Genomic DNA, 20510 nt, shown 5'->3' with positions numbered 1-20510 from the left:
TGTGTGGCTGCATTTCCGTGGCGGTTTGTCCAGTGCTTTGGTTAATGTCCTGAGTCCTGCAGAGTCACTGTCCCAGTGTCTGCGTGATGGTCACTTTTCAGGACCCCCCTGCTTACCAGAATGCCTGCGGTCTGCCCCAGGTGGGTGCGACGCCAGGGCATGGTCCTTGCCCCGCTGACAGCACGGGCATGTCCTGTGGCAGGGCTGTGCTTGTGTGTCTTCTCTAGCCACCACGTCCCTTTTGGGCGTGCAGAGTCTGCCTTCCCAGTGGGGCGCTCATGGGGCACCGGCTGTGACGCATCTACCTCAGGTTGTCCCGACCCCTGGGAGGAACCCGACGTAAGAACATGCAGGTGTTTCTGCTGATATTTAAAGCTTTCTACTCAAAGTCCTATATCCCTTAGGGAGAAAAAATATCTTGCACATCCAACAGGACTGGAAATACTGGCTTTGTGTATGGAATTCATCTGGTTCTCGAAGACTCCTCCCTCTTTTTGGCCTGTCAGGTTTTCTGCAGACCCTCAAAACGGAAGGAAAACAAGTGTGTCCCATTGTCTTATCAGCATGTTGATTTGGAGGCAGAAGAGGTCGTCTTAGCACTGATTTCCTCCTGCTGCACTAACTGGGCACAAATTGAGTCAGGAAATGACCCAGGTGTAGGTGCCTGTCCCATCCGGTCACGCTCACTGACCGCTTGGAAGGGCCTGGTGCGATGCTGCGGGGTCCCCTCCTTGCGTCGAGCACGTTTCCCGCAGAGTTTGCCGCTTTCTCTGTTCATTTCAGGCGTCTGGGACGTGGGTCCTCCGCTAACTCAGTGCCAGGCAGAGAGGCGTGTCAGAGAGAGCCTGAGGAGTCCTTTCTTCCAGAAGTGCGTCCTCGGTCAGCCCTCCCTTCCTCCTGAGGGCAGCCCGAGGAGGTTTGCTTGGTGTCAAAGTTACACTAGGTGTTTATTTTCTCATCTTATACAACCTTGAGATTATGTGTGCAGTAGATGACAGGGACCAATCTTGGATCCCAAGGTTCCTGCCATTCATTCAGGGCGGGCCGGAGGAAGGAAGCCGTGACTGCGCAGGCTCTCAGTCCGCGGGCGGTCACTGCGGCCTTGCCCACGGCTGCACTGGGCCCGTGAGGGGAGACCCAGGCGTGCGTGGTGGCACGGCTCGTCTGTGGAGCGTCTGCAGTTGCTGCAGAGGGTAGAATGGACCTCCACTGACTGCCTGGGAGAGAGGCCTGTGACAAATGGCTTGACAAAACAAATCCCTCTTGCCCCAAAGAAGTTCATAGCGTTAATCACCTTTATTAGGAAGAAACATACGTAGAAAAATGTCTGGAAGGATTACCAAAATATGGCTGTTTCTGTGGGGGGGTGGATCACGAGTGCTTTTTTACTTTCTCTTAGTACTGTCTGAATTTTTTGTAAGAAGCATTATTAGCTCTGAGTTTTTGCTGCATGAAGAGCATTTCCATTTTAAAGAAAAAGTAAAAAGGGACGAATTAGGAAGACTCCTGTTCTGATGGGGGCGGCTCTCAGCAAGCGGCTGTGAGCCCTTAGTTGTAGGTTTCAGTGCGGTGATCTGAGTCGTTTTCAACAGTTGCTTCCAGGAATGCGTGTGTATCTCAACATGTGAAGTTCTTTCAGCTGTGTGCCTCGATCGGTTGGAGTAAACGTTCCTTTGTCTTCTCAGAGACTGATTTTACCTGTTTTGCTCACACTGGCATGTGGGGACAGACTGTCTCTCCCCAGTGGGGCAGGTCTGGAGATGTGTTAGGATTGGGGAAGGAGACAGGCCCTCCTCAGGCTAACAGAGCCGGGACGTCGAGGCTGAGCCACGGGAACCTTGGTGGGAAGTAGCGCTGTGAGCAGCCTGACGGGATTGGCGATGACGACGGCCGGCTCGGGGACACCATGGCCTCGTCGGTGGGCGGACCACCTAGGCTGGGTGTCCTGGGCCTGTGATAGCCTGTGATAGAGCTCACCAGGGGAGGATTTTTATCAGATGCCTGTCTCTCCGTGAGGGGTTTCTCCAGCCCTGTGCCTCCACCGAGCTTGAATTTCTGAGAAAAATAGTCAAATATTTTGATTTTTATTGAGAGGTACCCTTGTAGATAATAAATTTGGCCCCTTACGTGGTAGAAATCAGTGTTATTTTGATGGTCACAATAGGAATTCTCGCTTCTTTCTACCTTAAAAACCAAGTTAAAAATCTATTGCCTTTAATCTCAGAAGTCCTGTTTTGGTGACACAGTGTTAGACTAAAAAAGGCCCCCCAGAGGGCAGATGATTCTTGCAGTAATGTACCGATGGTTCTGAGCTTAGGAAGGGTGCGACAGACCCTTGGGCGAGCTGCCTCTTCGACCCTGCAGGACAGTGCTGCCAGATGGCCTCGGACGGCACCTGAAGACCCCCGTGTGGCTCTGTGGCCTGGCTTGTGTGTTGCTTCTCGAGTTTCTGTCATGTGGCGTGCTGAAGCGTGTGGGTTCACTCTGTCCCCTCAGTGAGAGGTCGAGTCTGATAAGTGTAGCCCGAGTCAGGCGGTGGTGTCCTGCCCTTGCCTGACAGCCATCTGCCCTGCCCGACTCAGCCTTCCTTCCTGCCTCGAATTCCCGCAGAGCCAAGAAGAGCCCCAACCTTCCCGTCTAGCCAGCAGCCCCGCTCAGCAGGACGCCGAGCCCCAGGCGAGTGGGGAGGGCTCCCGGGCCCGCTCCCCTGGCTCCGAGGGGAGGAGAGACACCGCTGCCCGGCTCCTGCAGGCCCGCTGGAAGGTGTACAGACACAAGGTGAGGGTCCTGAGCAGAGCCTGCTGCCCGCTCCACCAGCACGGGTGCACGGAGGCCTTCTCCACCTGCGGGAGCCGCTTTGACATGCGGGCTCCGTGCTGCACAGCTGACATGTGGGAAAGTGTAGGCCCAAGTAGACACAGTGGAAGTCATGTCACCTGGGGCGAGGGGAGGCAGAGCAGTGAGGGAGGCTGGGTCCCACTGGGAAGGAGAGGAAGTTTCCCCTTCCAGCTGTCCTTGAAGGAGGAGCTGTTCCATTTGCAGACAGAGAAAGGCAGTGGGTTGTCCAGAAGCCTTCGTTAGATAGATCACTGACCTGTCACACAGCAGCCAGGCGCTGGGTCCCAGGTACAGTGACAGGGTGTGGCCCGACCGTGCCCTGGGAACACCCTGCCCACCCCAAGCATAAGCAGATTGATTGCCGAATCCTCTGTGCAAATTCACACCCAGCAGCAGCCCCTAGTCAGGGGCTCCGTGGGAGCAACCAGCCGGGGTGCAGTCTATGTTATTAGGAATTTCAAAACCTGCCTTGATGGGCTGCTCCTCAGAGGACAGCAGCTGCATGTCACGGGACAGGAAGGCTGTCCACCGAAGTGGGCATGCGCGTCTCAGACCCAGGAGACGGAGGAGCTGCGACAGCACCAGGTTCCTTGTGCTGGGGGAAGTGGGGTGAGGGATGAGGAGCCCCGGGGGGGAGTGGGGTGATGGAGGAGGAGCCAGTGGGGAAGTGGGGTCACGAAGGAGGAGCCTGGGGGGGAAGTTGGGTGATGGAGGAGGAGCCTGGCTGGGGAAGTGGGGTGATGGAGGAGGAGCCTGGGGGGGAAGTGGGGTGATGGAGGAGGAGCCTGAGGGGGAAGTGGGGTGATGGAGGAGGAGCCTGAGGGGGAAGTGGGGTGATGGAGGAGGAGCCCAGGCGGGAGTGGGGTGATGGAGGAGGAGCCCGGGGGGAAGTGGGGTGATGGAGGAGGAGCCCGGGCAGGAAGTGGGTGACAGATGCCCAGGGGATGAAGTGGGGTAACGGAGGAGGAGCCTGGTGGATGAAGTGGGGTGACAGATGAGGAGCCCCGGGGGAAGTGGGGTGACTGGTGAGGAACCCTGGGGGAAAGTGTGGTAATGGGTGAGGATCCCAGGGAGGAAGTGGAGTAACAAGCTGGGGGGCGAGGTGAAGTGAGGTAACAGGCCAGGAGCCCAGGGGATGTTCCCAGTGTTCTCTTGTGGCGGGAGGAATAGAGTTCCTTTCTTTCTTCGTTTCTTTTTTTGGCCAGGATGATTGTCCCTGAGCTCACGTCTGTGCCAGTCTTCCTCTGTTTTATGTGGGATGCCACCACAGCGTGGCTTGACGAGCAGCATGTAGGTCGGCGCCCAGGCTCTGAACCCGTGAAGCCCAGGCTGCTGAAGCAGAGCATGGGGACTCAGCCACTAGGTCACCAGGCGGGCCCCTGGGGTTCCTTTCCTCAGCTCCTGGGGTGGCTCACTGACTTTCAGTCCTTCAAGGACAGTGGGCTCCTCAGAGGAGCGGAGTGCCCTGCAAGAGCTGCTAGTTTTGTGGAACCCAGCACAGGCCTGTTTTCCCCGGCTGAACAGACGAGCCAAAGCTGTTCTCTGCTGACCGAGTGTTGTAAGGTCTTAGCTCCCGAGGTTGCCAGTGGAATTTCTTTATCGTTGCTTCTTCTCAACTTTTGTTATGAAAACTTACAAAACTTAGAGAAAAGTTGAAAGAGTCTAGTCTATTCAACAATATGCTATACTAATTCTTGCCCACCACCTCGAGTCAACGACTGTTAACATTTAGCCATATTTCTTCTCTATACATAGCAGTTTTTCCAGAACCACTTGAAAGTGGGTTTTAGACACTATGGAGCTTCAGTGCCTGTCTTCTAAGAATCAGGGTGTTCTCCTACTTAACCACGATACTGTTATCGCACCCAGGAAGTTTAATAACTTCATAGTATCGTCTACTGTCCCTTTCAAATTCCTGCAGATGTCCCAAGATGCCATTTGCAGCCGTCTTTGTCAGGCCAGGCTCCGTCCCAGGTTGGATTTTGACTCAGATCCAGTCAAGGCATCGTATTCGGTTGTAAGGCTCCTTCGTGTGGTTTACTTCAGTCCTCCACAGTCTTTTCTTTGAAAAGACACCTTTTGAAGAGTGCAGGCCAGCGTCCTACGGAACGTCCCGCATCCTGGCTGTGAGTGTTTGCTCGTGGTGTCCTTTAACTTGTTCCTCTGTCCCCTTTATTTCCTGTAAGGGGGCAATTAGGGCTACAGGCCTGATCAGGTTCAGCGTCTTTGGCAAGAATATCTCATGGGTGACACCCTGTATGTGACCTCACTTCAAGACGTGAGAAAGACCAGGTCGTCCTGCGTCTGTGTCTCTGGTTCTGGTCACTGGTTCCTGTCGTGGCTGCCAGCTCTGGCCACTGTAGAGAGACACTGTCCCTCGGTAACTAACCAGTAATCTCCAGAGTGTGAGTCCAGCCCTCTGTGAATGGTCCCCACCACTTTCACCTAATGGCATTAGCGTCCTTTACTCATCTCTCCTCAGTTGGCCATCCCAGATGATTGTGGCAGGTTGACTTTGTTCAAATTCCATCCCTGCACTCAATAGTTGGCACTCTTCTTTCTCGGCTGTTCAGCTGGGCATAAACTCCAGGTCCTCCTAACGAGACAGGTAAATACTTAGTTGTTTACCTTCCAGTACCAAGGAAGCATGATTTCAGAGTAAGGACTGTTCTAGCGGTCACTCCCGTGGGGGCAGGTGAGCTTCTCCCTCTGTCTGTGTGAGGGGTGGGAGTATTACTGTGGGCTTCACATTTGTTGCCTATGCACTCTTTTAAAGTTAAGTGCAATCATTATTCTTTCTCGTGTTCATCTGGTCCCGAATTTGGCCACCCTTGGGTCTGGCTCCTGGTTGGCGTGCCCCCATGTTCTGGCACGAGCTGTCGCCTCCCCTGTGCCATCCTCACCCCAGAGCTGGCATCCGCCCTTCCTGAGCAGTGGTTTTGGAGAAGCAACTTATCTGCTTGTGCCCTTCTTTCTCCTCTGCCTTCTCTTCCCATCAGTCCTCTGCTTAATCACGAAGATAACGCATAGAGCACGTGCCGGGAGAGCCCCACGCTGGCCGCTGCTCCCCATCGGGTCATCAGGGCTCCCCCGCTGGCTTCCGCTACTCTCCCCTCAGGAGCTGACGCCTTGGCTCTTGTGAACTGAGTCCTTTCTAAGTTTATTTCAGGATTCTGCCTTTGCAGAACTCGAAACAGTCAAATACACATACGTCTAGTAAGAGAGCTGAGAGTAAAGCGTTTGAAAGGCGGCTTGATTAGAGATCAGGATCCTTGGGCTTTAGTCTGGGGTCTTGTTGGTCTCCACATGGCCGGGGTCAAGGAAGATGCCTGGAACCACGAGGAGGAAGACCAACCTCTCTGGGAGCTCTCGGGCTGTTAGAGTCTTTCCACGGCACGGCTGAAGCTGGGCCTGAGCTGCGAGCTGCCCTTGCCAGCAGCCCTTCAGTGGGCGAGTGCCCTGCGCGCTGTGATTCAGAAAGCCGCTTCTCTGAGTGACAGCGTTCCGTCGTCTCCATCTTTCTCGAGTCACTGCTCTTCTCTACTCTTCAGGCTCCACGGTTGGACTTTCCCTTCCCCAGCCCACCCCATCGGCTGTCTCAGACTGTCTTTCCCACAATCTTCGTTGCCACTTTCCTTAAACCTATATTTCTTTTGCTTCTTTCTTACACCCTGCTGGTCCTTGTACTCTCTTTTTCCTTAATCCCTCAAGGGACAGATCCTTTCCCCACGACAGCTTTGGGCCATGCTCTCTGGTTAATTCTGAAAATCAGCTGGCTGATGTGCATGCCATCTAGTGGTGGTCGTGAGCCACTCAGTGCACATGTACATTCTTGGGCTTTGCTTACATCTATGAAAATACGGATTCTGGGGGCCGGCCTGTGGTGTAGTGGGCAAGTTTGCATGACCCACTTCGGTGGCCCGGAGTTCGCAGGTTCAGATCCCAGGCACAGACCTACACACCGCTCAAGCCACACTGTGGTGGCATCCCACATACAAAGTAGAGGAAGACTGGCACAGATGTTAGTGACAGTAAAGTTAGTAAAAGATTTTTTAAAAATACAGATTCTTGGGGCACATCTGCGATGACTCTGATTCAGCATCTCTCGGGTGCAGCTGACTCAAGTCCCCGGGTGACTGATGACTGGTCAGATTTGGGAGCCAGTGACCCAGACCCCTGAGCAAGGTCCCCTTTGTAACATCGCCAGCAGGCAGTGTCCAGCCATTCTGTGTTCATCCACAGAGACACCGTGTCAGGACAGCTCTGAGTGGGAGGAGGGGCTTTCTCATCAGACTTGGTCCTCCTGAGTTACTTCTCTGCTGCGCAGACCACACCGACACGCCCTCATCTCTAACTGGGCTTCCCCCTGAGGACGTTTGCCATCCAGTGATGGCTGCCTGCTTCCTTGCTGTTGCAGATGCATCTGGCTCGCTCAGCTTAGCCAGGACTGGAGGAGACGGGGGCGCGGAGCCTCCTGGGCTGTGGGCGGTGGGGAGGGGGCTCTTGGTGAGGAGTGTCCTGGGACCCCAACTCCGCTTTCCACCCCTGTTCACTGTGGCAGGGCAGGATCAACGAATGACTGCTGTATTGCAGAAAATTCATCCTCACGTTAATTCTTAATTTATCTCTTTATTTCAGAAAAAAAAGGCTGCTCTGGATGAGGTAAGCAAGGTTTATTTCACCAATTTCAAATTATGTATTTTTACTCTGGAGTGAAATGACTGTGCAGATATTTCAAGAAGCTTCATGAGGTACTTCTTTTCATGAAATCAGACCAGACCCCAACATTAACTTTAAAATACATAAGACATATTAACATCAAATAAATATTTGGGTAATTTCACACTTTCAAAATTCATTCAATCATTCATTCATTCTTTCAACACACTTACTGATCATCAGTTCTATGTGAAGCAACCTGGTGGGCCCTCGGACAGAGAGAGATATTAAGGTAAAGAGTAAACAGGGGCCAGCCTGTGGCCGAGTGGTTAAGTTTGGCACGCTCTGATTCAATGGCCCAGGTTCGCAGGTTTTGATCCTGTATGTGGACCTACACCACTTGTCAGCTGTGCTGTGGCAGTGACCCACATATAAATTGGAGGAAAATTGGCAATAGATATTAGCTTAGGGCTAATCTTCCTCAGCAAAAAAAAAAAAGTAAACAATCACACTTCAGTGTGGAAGGGGTGGTTTGGACCTTGTCCCTGGCACTGTGGAGCTGCTGGTCCTGCTCTGCTTGTGAAGGCCTAGGAAGTCCCCACAGGGGCTGATGTTCGAGCTGGGCCTTGAGAATGAGTAGGAACTCACTGGACTGGGAAGGGAGAGAAAGGGCACTCTCGGCAGAAAGTAGAGTCCTGGGCGTGCAGAAGAGCACGGCTTGCTCGGGAAGCACGTGGGAGTGAGCCTGGAAGTGGAGTCAGAGTGCACAGCAGGACGAGTTGTAAACGGCAGAGAGCTCGTGGCATTTGGAGCAGTGCAGCCGGGAGCCGCCCAGACTACTGCAGTAACCTCCTCGCCGGTCCTCTTGCTTCTCCTCCCTCCCGCGGCCTGTTCCCTACACGGCCACCAGGGTGACTTCCTCTCACACTGGGAACAAAGCCCAAAGCCTAAAGCCGCGGCAGCCACGCTCCGTCCGGAGGCCCCTCTGCACACCCGGAAGCGTCGGGGCTGTTCCTACCTCTGCCCAGACTCTCTCCCTCCAGATGTTTGGTATCTGCCCCTTGCTGTACTCAGGTCTCTGCTGGAACGGGTCCTCCTCAGAAACTCCTTCTCTGAATGCCCCGTACCACCCTTCACTCCCCAGCCCATGTCCCACTTTATTTTCTTCGTAGCATTTAGCTCTTCCTGATATTTTCCTTTGCATTTTTTTAATTACTCGTCTCTCCCATCAGAACGTACGTCCCTGGCGGCAGGGGCCAGCTCTGTCCTTTTGCTGTTCCATCCGCGGTTCCTAGAATGTCCTGGCGGGTGGCAGGTGTTCAGTAAACATTTAGTGAGTGAGCGAATGGACGAACTTGGGCCTCCTCAGGGGGCTGCACGGCGTGTTTATGGACCACCAGCACGTGCTGTCAGCCATGATCTGCCTTCCCCCTCCTGAGACCCCTCCCTAGTCCTCGCCTCCCTTGTCTCAAGTCACGATGGTGAAGGACTTGCTGCACAGGGCCGCTGTGGGGGCAGGTGTGAGTGTGGGCAGTGTGCGGCACGAAGGACGCTGCCCCCTCTGCCAGGCTTCGGTTGGAGTACTGTCAGCGGCCATCCCCCTCCAGCTGGTGGAGCGGCTCTACTGTCCCGCGAGCGTTGTGCACCTTCTGGCTTGGCAGCTAGTCACTGCGCTGGGGGGTGAGGTGCCCTCGAGAACTGGTGCTCTCGCGTCTTCGCTGTGCTTGTTCTTAACCCCATGTTCATGATGTTCCCGTCACCTCACCTTCAAGAAAAAACGAAGACGTGACTGTGATTCTGGATGCGTCTGGACCTCTAAATGCCCCCATATCAAGACTCAGTGTGCGTGCGTGTCCTTCTCCGCAAACGTTAAGAGAGCTGCTATCTGTGACCAGGGCCAGAGGCAGGGCCCTGGCAAAGTGCCGCCCGCGAGTCCAGAACTCACAGAGCGTCCGCGCGCTTCTCAAGAAGGGCAATTAAGATTAAGGGCACAGGATCAATAATTCCTCCGCGACAGTTTGAGATCACGCTCCCCTGCTTGACTTTAGACGATGTACATGGAAAGTACACGAAGTGGAATAAACTCTCCCAACATTAATTCAAACGACTGTGTAAATCATGGACTAATATTAGCAGCTAAACTTAATAGCACTTAGAGGATTCGTTTGTATTCCAAGACTCAGTTTACTGCGGATCGAGCGTCTGTGCCTTTTTCCCCCAAGAGGGTTGGTTTCTGTCGCTGTAGGAGGTGAGAGAGAGGGCTCTGTTAGATGCTCTGTGGTTATGGTGGCACAGGACGTCGTTTTCTCTGCTCGTAGAGCTCGTCCCCTGGAATCTCCCTTCTGGACCTGCCATCCTCCAGGCAGTGAACGCTCGCTTCTCTCTCTTTCCCTGCTAGGCGGCTACTGTGCTCCAGGCGGCTTTCAGGGGACACCTAGCGCGGGCGAAGCTGCTGTCGAGCAAAGCGTGTGGTTCAGAATCTCCCAGCGTGCCGAGCCTCCCCAGCCAGGTAATCCTCAAAGGGGCCGGACGCAGACCCAGAGCTCCCGTAGCGCCCTCCCCATCGCCTCTGCTCTCACTTCATCAACCGGGGCGGGCACGGGCCTCCCTCAGTCTTCGTGCACACCTTGTCCTGGGGGCGTGCCTTCCTCTCCATCCCGTGGCACGTTCAGGCCAAGCCTTTGGGGGCTGTAGCTTCAGGGGCCACATTGCGTGGAGGTGCTGGGACATCAGGGAGCATGCCCATCTTGCAGTGAGGACGTCAGCTGAAAAGTCTCAGAAAGATACGAGCTTTCTGTGTCAGCCCCTCCTCTGAGAATGACAGACGTTCATCCTAAGAATGTCCAGAGTCTAAGGATTAAGAGCCTTCCGTCAGGAAACGGCTGAGTATATAGCTAGGAGTGATCTGAGAGGGAACCATGCTGTTCTCGGCTCTGAAGTCCAGGCGTGGCCCCTGCCACACCCTGGAAGGGGCCAGAGGTTCTCACAGGTCTCTCCCTCGCTGTCATTATACCACAGAACTCTCCCTTACCCTGCTCTGCGAGCCCCGTCGTCGAGGCCGAGGGTGACCCAGGGCAAGAGGAGGCCATTACCGTCATCCAGTCTGTTTTCCGGGCACACCTGGCACAGGCTAGGCTCAGGTGAGTCCGACTGGCAGGCCCACCTCTGCCCTGTGTCACAGGGCAGTGCTGGACACACACCACGCAGGAGGCTGCCCATCCAGAGCGCAGCCCGTAGCGCCCAGGCGATGGCTGTGGGGGCCAGGACCTTGGCACATTGTCAGAGCAAAAGTTACACCTGTGAAAAACTGCCGCTCCGTGCAGGTCGGGCGGGCCACGAGGTCTGTCTGCAGGAAGCAGCCTGTGTGGAACTGTTTCCTCACACTGGGAGAAAACAGACAGGGTTGGATTCCGCGAGGTCCTGGAAACAAGCTGCTGGCTTGTCTTTATGCATTGCTCCTTTTTACAGAAAAATGTGGTGCGATCCCAGTGTTCAGGAAGACGTGGCTATTGCCAGAGCCCTCCTACAGCAGCACACACTTGTTCTAATTAGCGCCCTTCCTGCTAAATCTGCCAGGGGTTGGTCAGGGCTCTTCTAGTTTCAAAAACTCAGAACCCAGGGCCGGCCCCGTGGCCGAGTGGTTGAAATTCCCCGCGCTCTGCCTCGGTGGCCCGGGGTTCGCGGGTCTGGATCCTGGGCGTGGACCTACCCCACTCATCAGCCATGCTGTGGAGGGATCCCACATACAGAATAGAGGAAGCCTGGCACAGATGTTAGCTCAGGGAGGATCTTCCTCACACAAAAACCAAAAAACAAAAACCCATTGGATGGAGAGGAATTTACAGTGAGACTCAGAGAACGCCCCTCCGGGCACAGGGCAGGGCCGCTCCCGCCAGGTGTGGGCCAGCACAGGGGCCAGCTGCTTGGAGACCCAGGCATTCCCCTCCCTCCCCACTAGGCTCGTTCTGCTCTCTCACCACAGACCTCTCTGTTTCTCAGTCTACATGGCAGAAAACCACAGCCAACTGTCACTTTTAAGTCTGCAATTTCTCCTGCAAAAGGAGAGCCAGACCGAGTCAAAATCTCAGGTCCTGATTCCCTGTGACCTGGGATGGGCCTGGGGCTCAGCATAGGTCGGGGGTCCCTCCCTGGTGTGGTCAGTCCTGGCCAGAAGCTGGAGAGCTGCCCGCCTGGTGACCACATCCCCCGGGGATGGGGCCCTGAGAGACAGCTGGGGAGAGGAGGGCGTCTGAGGCCGGGTGCCCCAGGGAGACTGACAGCCCACGCCTGAGGCCCCCTCCTGCAGCCCATGAGGACCTGCACTTGGCCGGTGCGGGCTGCCCTGCTGCTCGCTTCTCTCGGGGAGTTGCCTCCAGCACATGCGTGAGCCGCTGTCAGCCCCAGTCGAGTCAGAGCCAGCTGGTTTCCCTCTCTCTTCCAGTGCTGCCAGCCACAGAGCTGCCACTGCCGCTCCCCCCAGGAGGAGGTCTGCCTTGGCCGCACCCCGCGAACCCTCCTCTCCACCCTGCCCTGCAGCTTCTCCCGGTAATTTCACTGCCTTTTGAATTTTGATGCAAGGGGCAGCTGGCCCTCTGAGCGTTAATGGGGGCTCGTCCCTCCTGTGGCCACCTGCAGACTAAGTCATGCCTTCAGCAGGGAGACGCCTGGCCAAGCCTCCCTGTCACAGTTCCTCTCGGCCCTGGACAAGCCCCAGGGGACTCCCTGGAGCCCGACAGTCCAGTGTGGGCATCGGCGTGTCTCCCGTTACCTGCAGGCCACACCCGGGAGCTTCGTGGCGTCTGTGTCTTTGGTTTTTAATCTCAGCTCTAACTGGAGCTGGGTGGCTTCCCTCCCTTGGGCCAGTGTTTCTCCTGTTGTTTGGTTTTAAGTAAAACTTTCCTTGCATTTCCTTTTCTGCTTCATTAAGGCCAGAAGCAGTCAGTGGAGAAACCCCTGGACCTGGTAGGGGAGCCACACCCCAGTTGTGAGGCCTGGTCCGCACTCTGCCGGACTCCTGACGTGGGGCCCCGGGCAGGGCCCTGCCATTCTCTGGGCCTCCTCATGTGCGAGGTGGAAAATTGGGCGAGACAACTCGAAAGTTGCTTTCAGTCCCCCAAATCTATGACTCTGTGACCGTACTTCAGATCCTCTCTCCCTTCTGCCGTAATTGGGAAGCTTTGTCCACGGCCGCTTGCTTTGACTGTCACCGAATGCCAAGGAGCAGCCGAGAGGCCGTGTTCGGAGGGCTGAGACTGTCGTTAGCCTGAGAAGGGCAGTGTTGAGGTCGGATTTACGAATGTGGCACGCAGGGTCAATGCTGTCGCCACACTTAGCTCACATGGCAGTTTCCAGTGAAGACGTGTCCTTTGCTGAGTCCTTAGGTCGCGAAGATGGAAGCAGAGAGGGACAGGCGCACGCAGGGCACATGCTTCCTATCAAGGAGGAAGTACAAAAGGAGCAGATTTTCTGAATCGAGAGATGTTAGGGTCGAAAGAAGGGCGGACGTGACAAGCCCTGCCCGTATCTGCGGCCGTCCCTCTGCAGATTGAGTGCTTCTAGTGTGCGTGTCATTGCAGGTCAGGAAGACAGTGAAGTGAGCAGTGGGGAGACCGTGGAGGGACCAGCTGCTGAGGACGAAGCGCCGAGGCCGTGGGGGCCAGTGGAGCCGGCCGCCCCGCAGCCCTGCTCTGGTGAGTGGGAGGCCGTGGCGGGGCCGCAGCCAGGGCAGAGCCAGCACTCAGCTCACGGCAGGCCCAAGGCTGAGTCCCTGGGCCTGGAGACCCCTGCCCGTCCAGGGGCTGGCCTGCTGGGGCCTGTGTCTCAGAGAATCTCCTGCACTAGCTAAGGGTTTTACACCACGTCCCACCTGGAAGTCACCACATTTAAACTGCGTTCTATCCACTTCAGTCATTTTTTCTGGCCATGTCAGAGCTAGCAAACCTTGAACTTTGATATTCTCTCCAAAACCTCCAGCTGTAAAGCTCAGCAAACAAAGATGAGCAGCATTGGGGTTTTAAGGAAATACGTGCAGATGCGCAAAACCTGAAAATCCAGGGGCCGTGCTGGAAGCTTTGGGCTCCCCAAAAGCTTCAGACTCTTCTCCAGAGACCCATCTCCCGCGGGCTTCCCCAGCCCGTGTCCGGTGCCCTTCAGACGCTTTGATCAGGGCTGCGTGTTTGTCTGAGCTGCCCTTTCTCTTCTGGTCACGTCAGTGCCTTTAAAGCAGCCGCTTCATCACCTTGTCTAAGGAGGGTTGTCGCAGGACGCAGGCTGGCCTTCGGCTGTATTTACCCGGGGAAACGGGTCTGGGTGAAAAGTGTCAGTCAAACCCTTGTTTGATCTGATTGTGAAAGGGTTTTTAAAGAAAAAGAAAACTGAAATAACCTGGAAAACTGATATTTTTAAAAATTTCTCATTTCCACTTTAATATTAGTTTTCTTGGAAGTTACAGAAAAAAAGCTGACACAGTTACAGTTTCTATAGCATGGTTGAGTCGTAATTTCCTCCCCATTTTATCTCAAATCAGCCACTGGTTCCTCTTTTACTTTCATCTTTTTGAAGCAATAAAACTAAGGCCCTCTCCTGCGGCCGGGGGGGCCAGGCTGCTGGGTGGTGACCCTGCCCTTCCCCACAGCGCGGCCCCCATCCAAGGTGGCCATTTAGGGTGTCGGTGGTCAGTAGGTGGCACCCGTCCCAGCAGAGATGACAGGATTTGAGAAACGTAGACTTGTGTGAAGAAAGGAGCGTAAATGGGGGCGGGTCACTGGGTACTGCCCTGCCTCCTCCACCGGCGTGTTCTCACAAGGAAGCTGGCTCTTACACACACAGGTGGCTGCCGGCCTCATCTGCACACTCGCCCGGGGCCCAGACTGCCGGGACCTGCTGCGAGGATGCCTCTCAGGGGACTCCTGCTGCAGACCTGAGCTTCCTCCGTGCTTTTGCGGGTGTTATGCTTTTTGGAAATGGCCAGATTGCTCACAGCTGAGCTGGGAGACTTGGGGGGGTGGTTGCCTGGGAAATACTGAGAGTGGCTTTGGCGTGGCGTGAAGTTGATTCTGAAGGTCTGTCCTGTCCCTCACTCCTTCTGACTGTGACCTTGGGCTCACCTGCCAGCAAAGAGGTGAAGTGTAAGGTGTCCGTAACCGGCGCCCTGAGGCGGGCCCCAGCCCCGAGCAGTGGTGTGACCGACCCTCTCTGGTTCCTTTCAGCTGAGTCCTCTCCCACCGGGCTGCAGCCCATGGCGCCTCCACCCCCAGATGACGTCCACTCCGACGACTCGGACGAGATTGTCATGGCTCCATCTCTGCCCACGAGGAAGAGCGCCCCGCCACCCTAGGCCCCCGGTCTGCCCTGGTGGTGATGCTCTGTGGGGGGGTTGGGGCGAAGCGGGTATACGAACTCAATGGAAAGTAATTTATCTTTTAGGAAAAGAGCAGTGCCTACTCAACACCACAGCATCTTCGTCAGCTTCTCTCTTTGGTTCTTCTGGTTCGTTTGCCTTTATTTTATCTCTGGGAAGCGCCAGTGTCACATCCTTCCCTCCACTGCAGTTCACATGGGGGTTCTCAGTGCAGACAGACACAGCTGCCAGAGACTGGGGCGGGGGTCGCCCGGAGCCCTGCAAAGACACCTTCTCTTATAGCAACTTACGGGCCTGCCTTTGGCCTTGACCCGGGAAGAGCTGCTGTGTACCGGGCTGGCGCTGACCTCACCACTGCCCTCCTCGTCCTTGGCCACAGCTTCTCCAAGCAGAATTTGCTCCCATCTCAGCCCAGTAGGTCAGGCTAGACATGCCGCGCCGGGCCTTTGCAGAGGGGGAGATGAGACAGGCTGCAGTGGAGGGCAGCTTCTCCCACCCCCAGGACGGATGCAGCCGCTGCAAAAGCTCGCGAGTCGCTGAAGACATCCGGGTCCCAAAGTGAGTTAGTGTTCCCCAGGCTCCCCGCTCTGCCTCTCACCACACAGGCCTTTCCTCTGTCATCTTCCCTACCCACCCGGGGCGCTGTCCCCAAGAGCTGCCAGTCCCAGGAAGGCGTCTGGTAGAATTTTGTCATTGGGTAGATTAAGCATTAAAAAAATACCAAATTACATGATGAGAGAAGCAGCAGCAAGTTTGCTTCTGAAGACGGCAGCGGGGCAGGCTGTCCCCAAGCCTTAGTGACCCCCGGGGAGGAGAGGGTGGCAGTCCCCAGCCCTGGCCCCTGCAGGCACAGCTCCGCGGAGTGCGGGTGGGGCCCGACAGAGCCCGCGGCCTGTGTGTTGGGCACGGAGTTCCTTCTAGTGGCTCAACCCTGGACGTGTGTCTGTGGTGAGACCAGCCCTCGCTGGGGCGACAGCGAGCCTCGGGCTCTGGGGCATTTCAGGGGCACCCAGACCCCGTGGAGTCCAGGGCCAGACAGGCCGGGCATCCCAGGAGAGCTGCTGTTGGAGAGCAGCGCTTTCTCAGCCTGAACAGAGTCTGCCCCTGGGATCGGGGACTGAACTCCCCAACCTGTCCCCACCAGAACACCAAACCCCTGCGGCAGGCCCTGCTGACGCTCACCCTCCTGGAGGTGCCCCCAGACTTGTATGTCCTCCCAGAGACTCCCACCCTCCTTGGAGAGGCCATGGCAGGAAGGGGCTCTGCAGTGCCACCGTGGGAGTGGGAGGGGCCTCCCCAGCCCGCCCCATCCTCCACTTGGGCTCTGTGTCTGCAGGGCCTGGCTGGTTGGGTCTCCTCTTGGTCTGTGTGCTGCCAGGTCAGTTTTCTCCTTCTCTGCTGGACTGCTTGCGAACTTGACCCGTGGTGGACCCCTGCTTGTCGCATCCGCTGGGGCTGCCCCCGGCGGCGTCCAGACCCATCCTTCCCTGGGTGCGGGCTCTGAGCAAAAGGTCTGCAGGAGCCCGTCTACCCACGAGGCCCCAGAGGGCTTGGGAGGCACTACTCTGGAGCAGAGGGGCAGGAGCGGGGTGGGGGTGGTGGAAGCGCTGGAGGGCAGGGGGAGCATGGGAGGCGTAGGGTCACAGAGCCGGGGACAGCCACACCTCGCCGGGACGCCCTGCCCGCCTGGAGAGGGCTCTGCGTGCCTCCCACCTGGCCCGTGTGCCTGGAGCTGGAGGGGCCTGGCCGGCGGCGGAGCTGAGAGGCCCTGAGAGTTGCACGTGCATGTGTCTGCCTGTACTCCTCGGCTGTGGGTCAGGCAGTGGAGGGTGGGGGCAGTGCCAGTGGGTGCGGGGTAAGGCCAAGGGATGGGTGGGGTCAGGTGTGAGTGGGGCCTTAAGAGGTGGCACGACTGAAGTCCCCGGGGAGACTGGGAAGGGAAAAGTGATCCAGGAGAAAGGGGCCACGACCTCGGCGTCAGGGCCCCAAAGGCACAGGTCATGCGCTCCTGGGTGGAAGGCGAGTGCGTGCGGGGCTCAGTGCTGCCCCTGCGCACACCTCAAACTTCACGCTAGCAGCACCATCTGCTCTTAGAGGCTGTGGGTAGTCTTGCTCCCATGGAGCACATGCCTTCTCCATCCCAAATACCCGTAAACTAGCCCCAAGAGAACTGTGAAACCTCCGGGCCAGCTGGGCTGAGCTGTGGGTGGCAGCACACCAGGTGGCCCGGCACCACTGGAGTGGCCTCTGTGAAGCAGAGCTTGTGAGCTGCGGGTGCTCCTGGCCAGGGGAATGGTCTGGGCTGCTGCCACCACTGACCCCTCCAGGGGAGGTGCTATCAGGCAAGCTCCAGGGGCCCTCCAGGGACGCGAGGGGGGCTGGCCTGGTCTGGCCATCAGTCCTCCAGAGGATACTGTTCCTACCACAGGGGAGAGACCCCAGGCTCGGGAGGCAGGGCCACACTGTTCTGTCGCCTTTCTGAAGGTTCCGGGTGATCTCTGCAGCCCTTGGTTCAAATCTGCACACCAGACGTGGGCTCCGGAGAAGTGCAGGAGGGGGCAGGTGCTGGCGGGGAGACCACGGGGCTAGGAGAGAAGGCTGCCGAGACGCTGGCATAAAGGCTGGGGCCCAAGCCCTAGGCAGATGTGAGGGGGATGTGCGTGGGGCAGACCAGGTGACAGTGGTTTTCAGGGACCTCTGCTGCAGGTGTCTGTGTGGAGTGTGATCCTGGAGAGAGAGGTGCGTGGCTGGGAGACGTCCCCACCAGGGAGGAGGGGCAGAGGGCCCAGAGAGGAGGACAGCCAAGACCACCGTGCGCCAGGCCTCCCGATGGGCAGCGTGCCTGGGACCAGTGCTCAGCTGACCGGACACAGCAGCCTGCTGCAGCAGGGGCTGGTTTGCTCATTCATCTGTGCATTAAGGAGGGAGCCTGTAAAGGAGATGAATGAGTGGTCCTGATGGCACTCACTGGCCATCTCCTGTCTGATGAGTGTCTTTTTTGTCTCCTGACAAGGGAAGGGAGGGCCGTGCTCTCGGCCCTTCAGACAGACCAAAAGCCCTCAGCCTGACAAAAAGACCAGTGGCGTTAGGAAAGGTAGACCAAGCGAGCTCAGTCTACCCGGATGAGCACAGAGCGCTCTGCCTCGTCCCGAGTCATAACTACCTGCTGCAGGAAACCCGCTGGCCTTCATGAGCCAAATGCAATGTGAATTCTCGCATAACCATCGAAGCTCACTGAGAGGCGCCCTCTGTTTGGAAGCAGCCATGCTCTCGTGTGGCCCAGAGACGCTCTGAGGAGTGGAGAGCTGACACACAGGCGGGCCGGGGTCCTGCTGGCTCCTTCAGGCTCCATCGCACCAAGTTCCCGAGGACATGTTAGCAGCTGGTCCTGGCCGGGTGAGCACCCTTCAAAGGGAGAGAAGTCAGGACTGGAAGTTGCAGTGGGAAACCACCAGGTGGCTCAGCAGAGGAAGGAGTGGATCCCTGGTCCTGGGCATTTTTCTTTAGGATTATTCCAGCCTTCCATGTAATTCATCCATGAACCGTGTCCGAGGGCTGAGGTTGTCACTCTGTGCTACTCGCTATCGGCCTTTGTAAGTAAACGCTGTTTTCCAGGGTATTCGTCTTGACTGCCCTGTCCACCTGTCACTTTTCACTCCCTCCAGGGGTACAGCTGCTGCAGCTCAGGCCGCGCAAACGCTGTGGTGGCTCTGCCGCAGAAACCCCACTGTTCTGGGCTTCTGGCATTCCGCTTTGTCCAAGCACAGGCTCCGGAGTTTCGAGACAGCTGGAGGGAAGGGACCACACAGCCACACGTGAATTCCGATGCACCCATTGACACCTCCGTCCCTCTTCAGATTTCTTTTCCTTTTCATGAGTGAGGACTTGAGCATCAGGAAATGAAACTGTGCGTGTGGGCTGTGGGGGGCATTTCCTCACAGTCTACTAATTTTTGTTTCAGGAGCAGGGGAAGGATTAATGTACTTAGGAATCAAACAGATGCCAATGATTTTTTTTAAGTTGATTTCTGGGAAAATACTGTTTTCCAGTATTTTGTTGCGCAGAACAAGGTGCATCTGTGGCTTGGCTTGCATGAGGCTGCGGGCCAGGGCCCTTATCCCGGGTGGAATTTGAAGCCGCCACAGTGACTTGTTGGTTGGCTCCAACATTTGCCCGAGCCCGTCTTCACACCCCGTCACCCGTCGCCGTGTGTCTCGGCACATGGTTCACGTGGTTCACTTTGCAGAGGAGCTGGTTGGGCCTTCAGGAGTCGGTGACAACAGACAGCAAGGAGCCGTGAGCCTCCTTAAAGGCTGGTAACTCAGAGTTAGCCCCAGGTCCTTGCCAAGATGATTTCAAATATGAGATTCCTCAAAGTCACAGAGGAATATAGAAAAAAAAAGTCCAAATGCAAATTCCTGGTTGCTTTTAGCACCGCTGTTGGGTTCAGAATAGGCGTGATGGGCAGGAGGAACAGGGCCGAGTTCCTTTGCTTGGGCACCAGCTAATGGCCTTTGGCCAGCACCTTCCATTAACATCCTGGGAGCCAGTTAGAGCCCAGAGGGGCAGCCCCATTAGCCTGTGCCTGCCTAAGGAATCTGGGGGAGTCTCCATGGTGCTGTGTCCTTCCTGAATAGGGAGAGGGGGGCCCTTGGGCTATTCATTAATTAAGTCCCAGAACCGCCTGGGATTCAAAGGAGAGGATCCGACGTGTGCCAAGGCTCCTGGGGCCGCCATTCAGGAGGCCCAGTCTGGGCGCTTTCTTCCTCCCAACCCTTCCCGGGCAGCTTTGAAGGAAGGAAAGCCAGGAAGGGCGGAGGTGGGTGGGTGGGAGCGCCGCTCATAGACAGAAGGCATGTGTGCCCCCAAGCAGCTGTCCCTGCTGATGGCGGCCTCACCCACTGCCATCCCGTCTCAGACCGCCTCCTCGCCAGCTCAGGGATGACTTCTTCGGCGTCGCCTCAATCCACCACTCACTCTGCAGCATTTGGTGGCTGGCCCCTTCCTCCGCTCCATCTCTCACCTCCCCACTTACCAGATTCTTCTCCTGCCCTCTAGTCTGTGCCAGCCCTTCCTCTGCCTGTCTGTTAGGTGTGGGCTCCGTCCCCCAGACTCTAAATGTCAGTATGGATGTCTGCGCACACGTGTCTCAGAGGCTGCAAGCTGGAGTGGGCTCAGCTCAGCTCAGCTTTGGCCTAACCACCCCCCCACCGCCCAGCAGTCCTGACTCAGTGAACAACATCACAAGCCTCTCAGTCGTCCAAGCCGGAAACCCGACCATCATCCCTGTCTCCCTCCATCCACCGCACCCCACAGTCACTCACCAGGCCCCAGGGGCCCTCACTCAGAGCCCCAACTCTGCTCACATAGCTGCAGCAGGGCCAAGTGACCCAACCAGTCGCCCCCAGGGACTCTAGAACATGCCATGCCGCCCACACACACACACACAAATATGCACAAACATGCACACACATGCACATGTGCACACACAAACACGCATAAACACACACAAGTGGAAGTTAATAAAAGAAAACTAAACTGGAGTCGGGAAGGCCTGTAGGGGAGCTCTCCCCCTCATCACACATGGTCACTTACACCAAACAGGAAGACACAGGGATTGCATCTCCACTGGAAGTGCAGCTACTTTACTAGG

At 56.5% G+C, this 20510-nt stretch overlaps 1 protein-coding gene across 18 annotated transcripts in view; it reads left to right on the top strand.

The window, feature by feature from the left end:
• Positions 1–14951, top strand: part of IQCE (IQ motif containing E) — a 45647-nt gene extending 30696 nt beyond the window's left edge. For 14 of the 18 annotated variants that reach the window (XM_023655173.2, XM_070230685.1, XM_070230679.1 and 11 more), the window contains 7 exons: positions 2611–2778; positions 7477–7500; positions 9896–10006; positions 10516–10637; positions 11939–12042; positions 13074–13187; positions 14706–14951. In XM_023655173.2, coding sequence (XP_023510941.2) covers positions 2611–2778; positions 7477–7500; positions 9896–10006; positions 10516–10637; positions 11939–12042; positions 13074–13187; positions 14706–14833 — 771 coding nt within the window. In that variant the 3' untranslated portion in view covers positions 14834–14951. Of the gene's footprint in view, positions 1–2610; positions 2779–4759; positions 4965–7476; positions 7501–9895; positions 10007–10515; positions 10638–11938; positions 12043–13073; positions 13188–14705 lie in introns of all 18 variants that reach the window. The other 4 variants (XR_011424241.1, XR_011424240.1, XR_011424238.1 and 1 more) reach the window with 3 other exon arrangements.
• The last annotated feature ends 5559 nt before the right edge of the window (positions 14952–20510 follow it).

Source organism: Equus caballus, chromosome 13 (assembly GCF_041296265.1).
Source record: "Equus caballus isolate H_3958 breed thoroughbred chromosome 13, TB-T2T, whole genome shotgun sequence".
NCBI classification, from domain to species: domain Eukaryota; kingdom Metazoa; phylum Chordata; class Mammalia; order Perissodactyla; family Equidae; genus Equus; species Equus caballus.
Note: the sequence above shows the minus strand (reverse complement) of the source record. Positions and strands in the feature narration are given on the sequence as shown.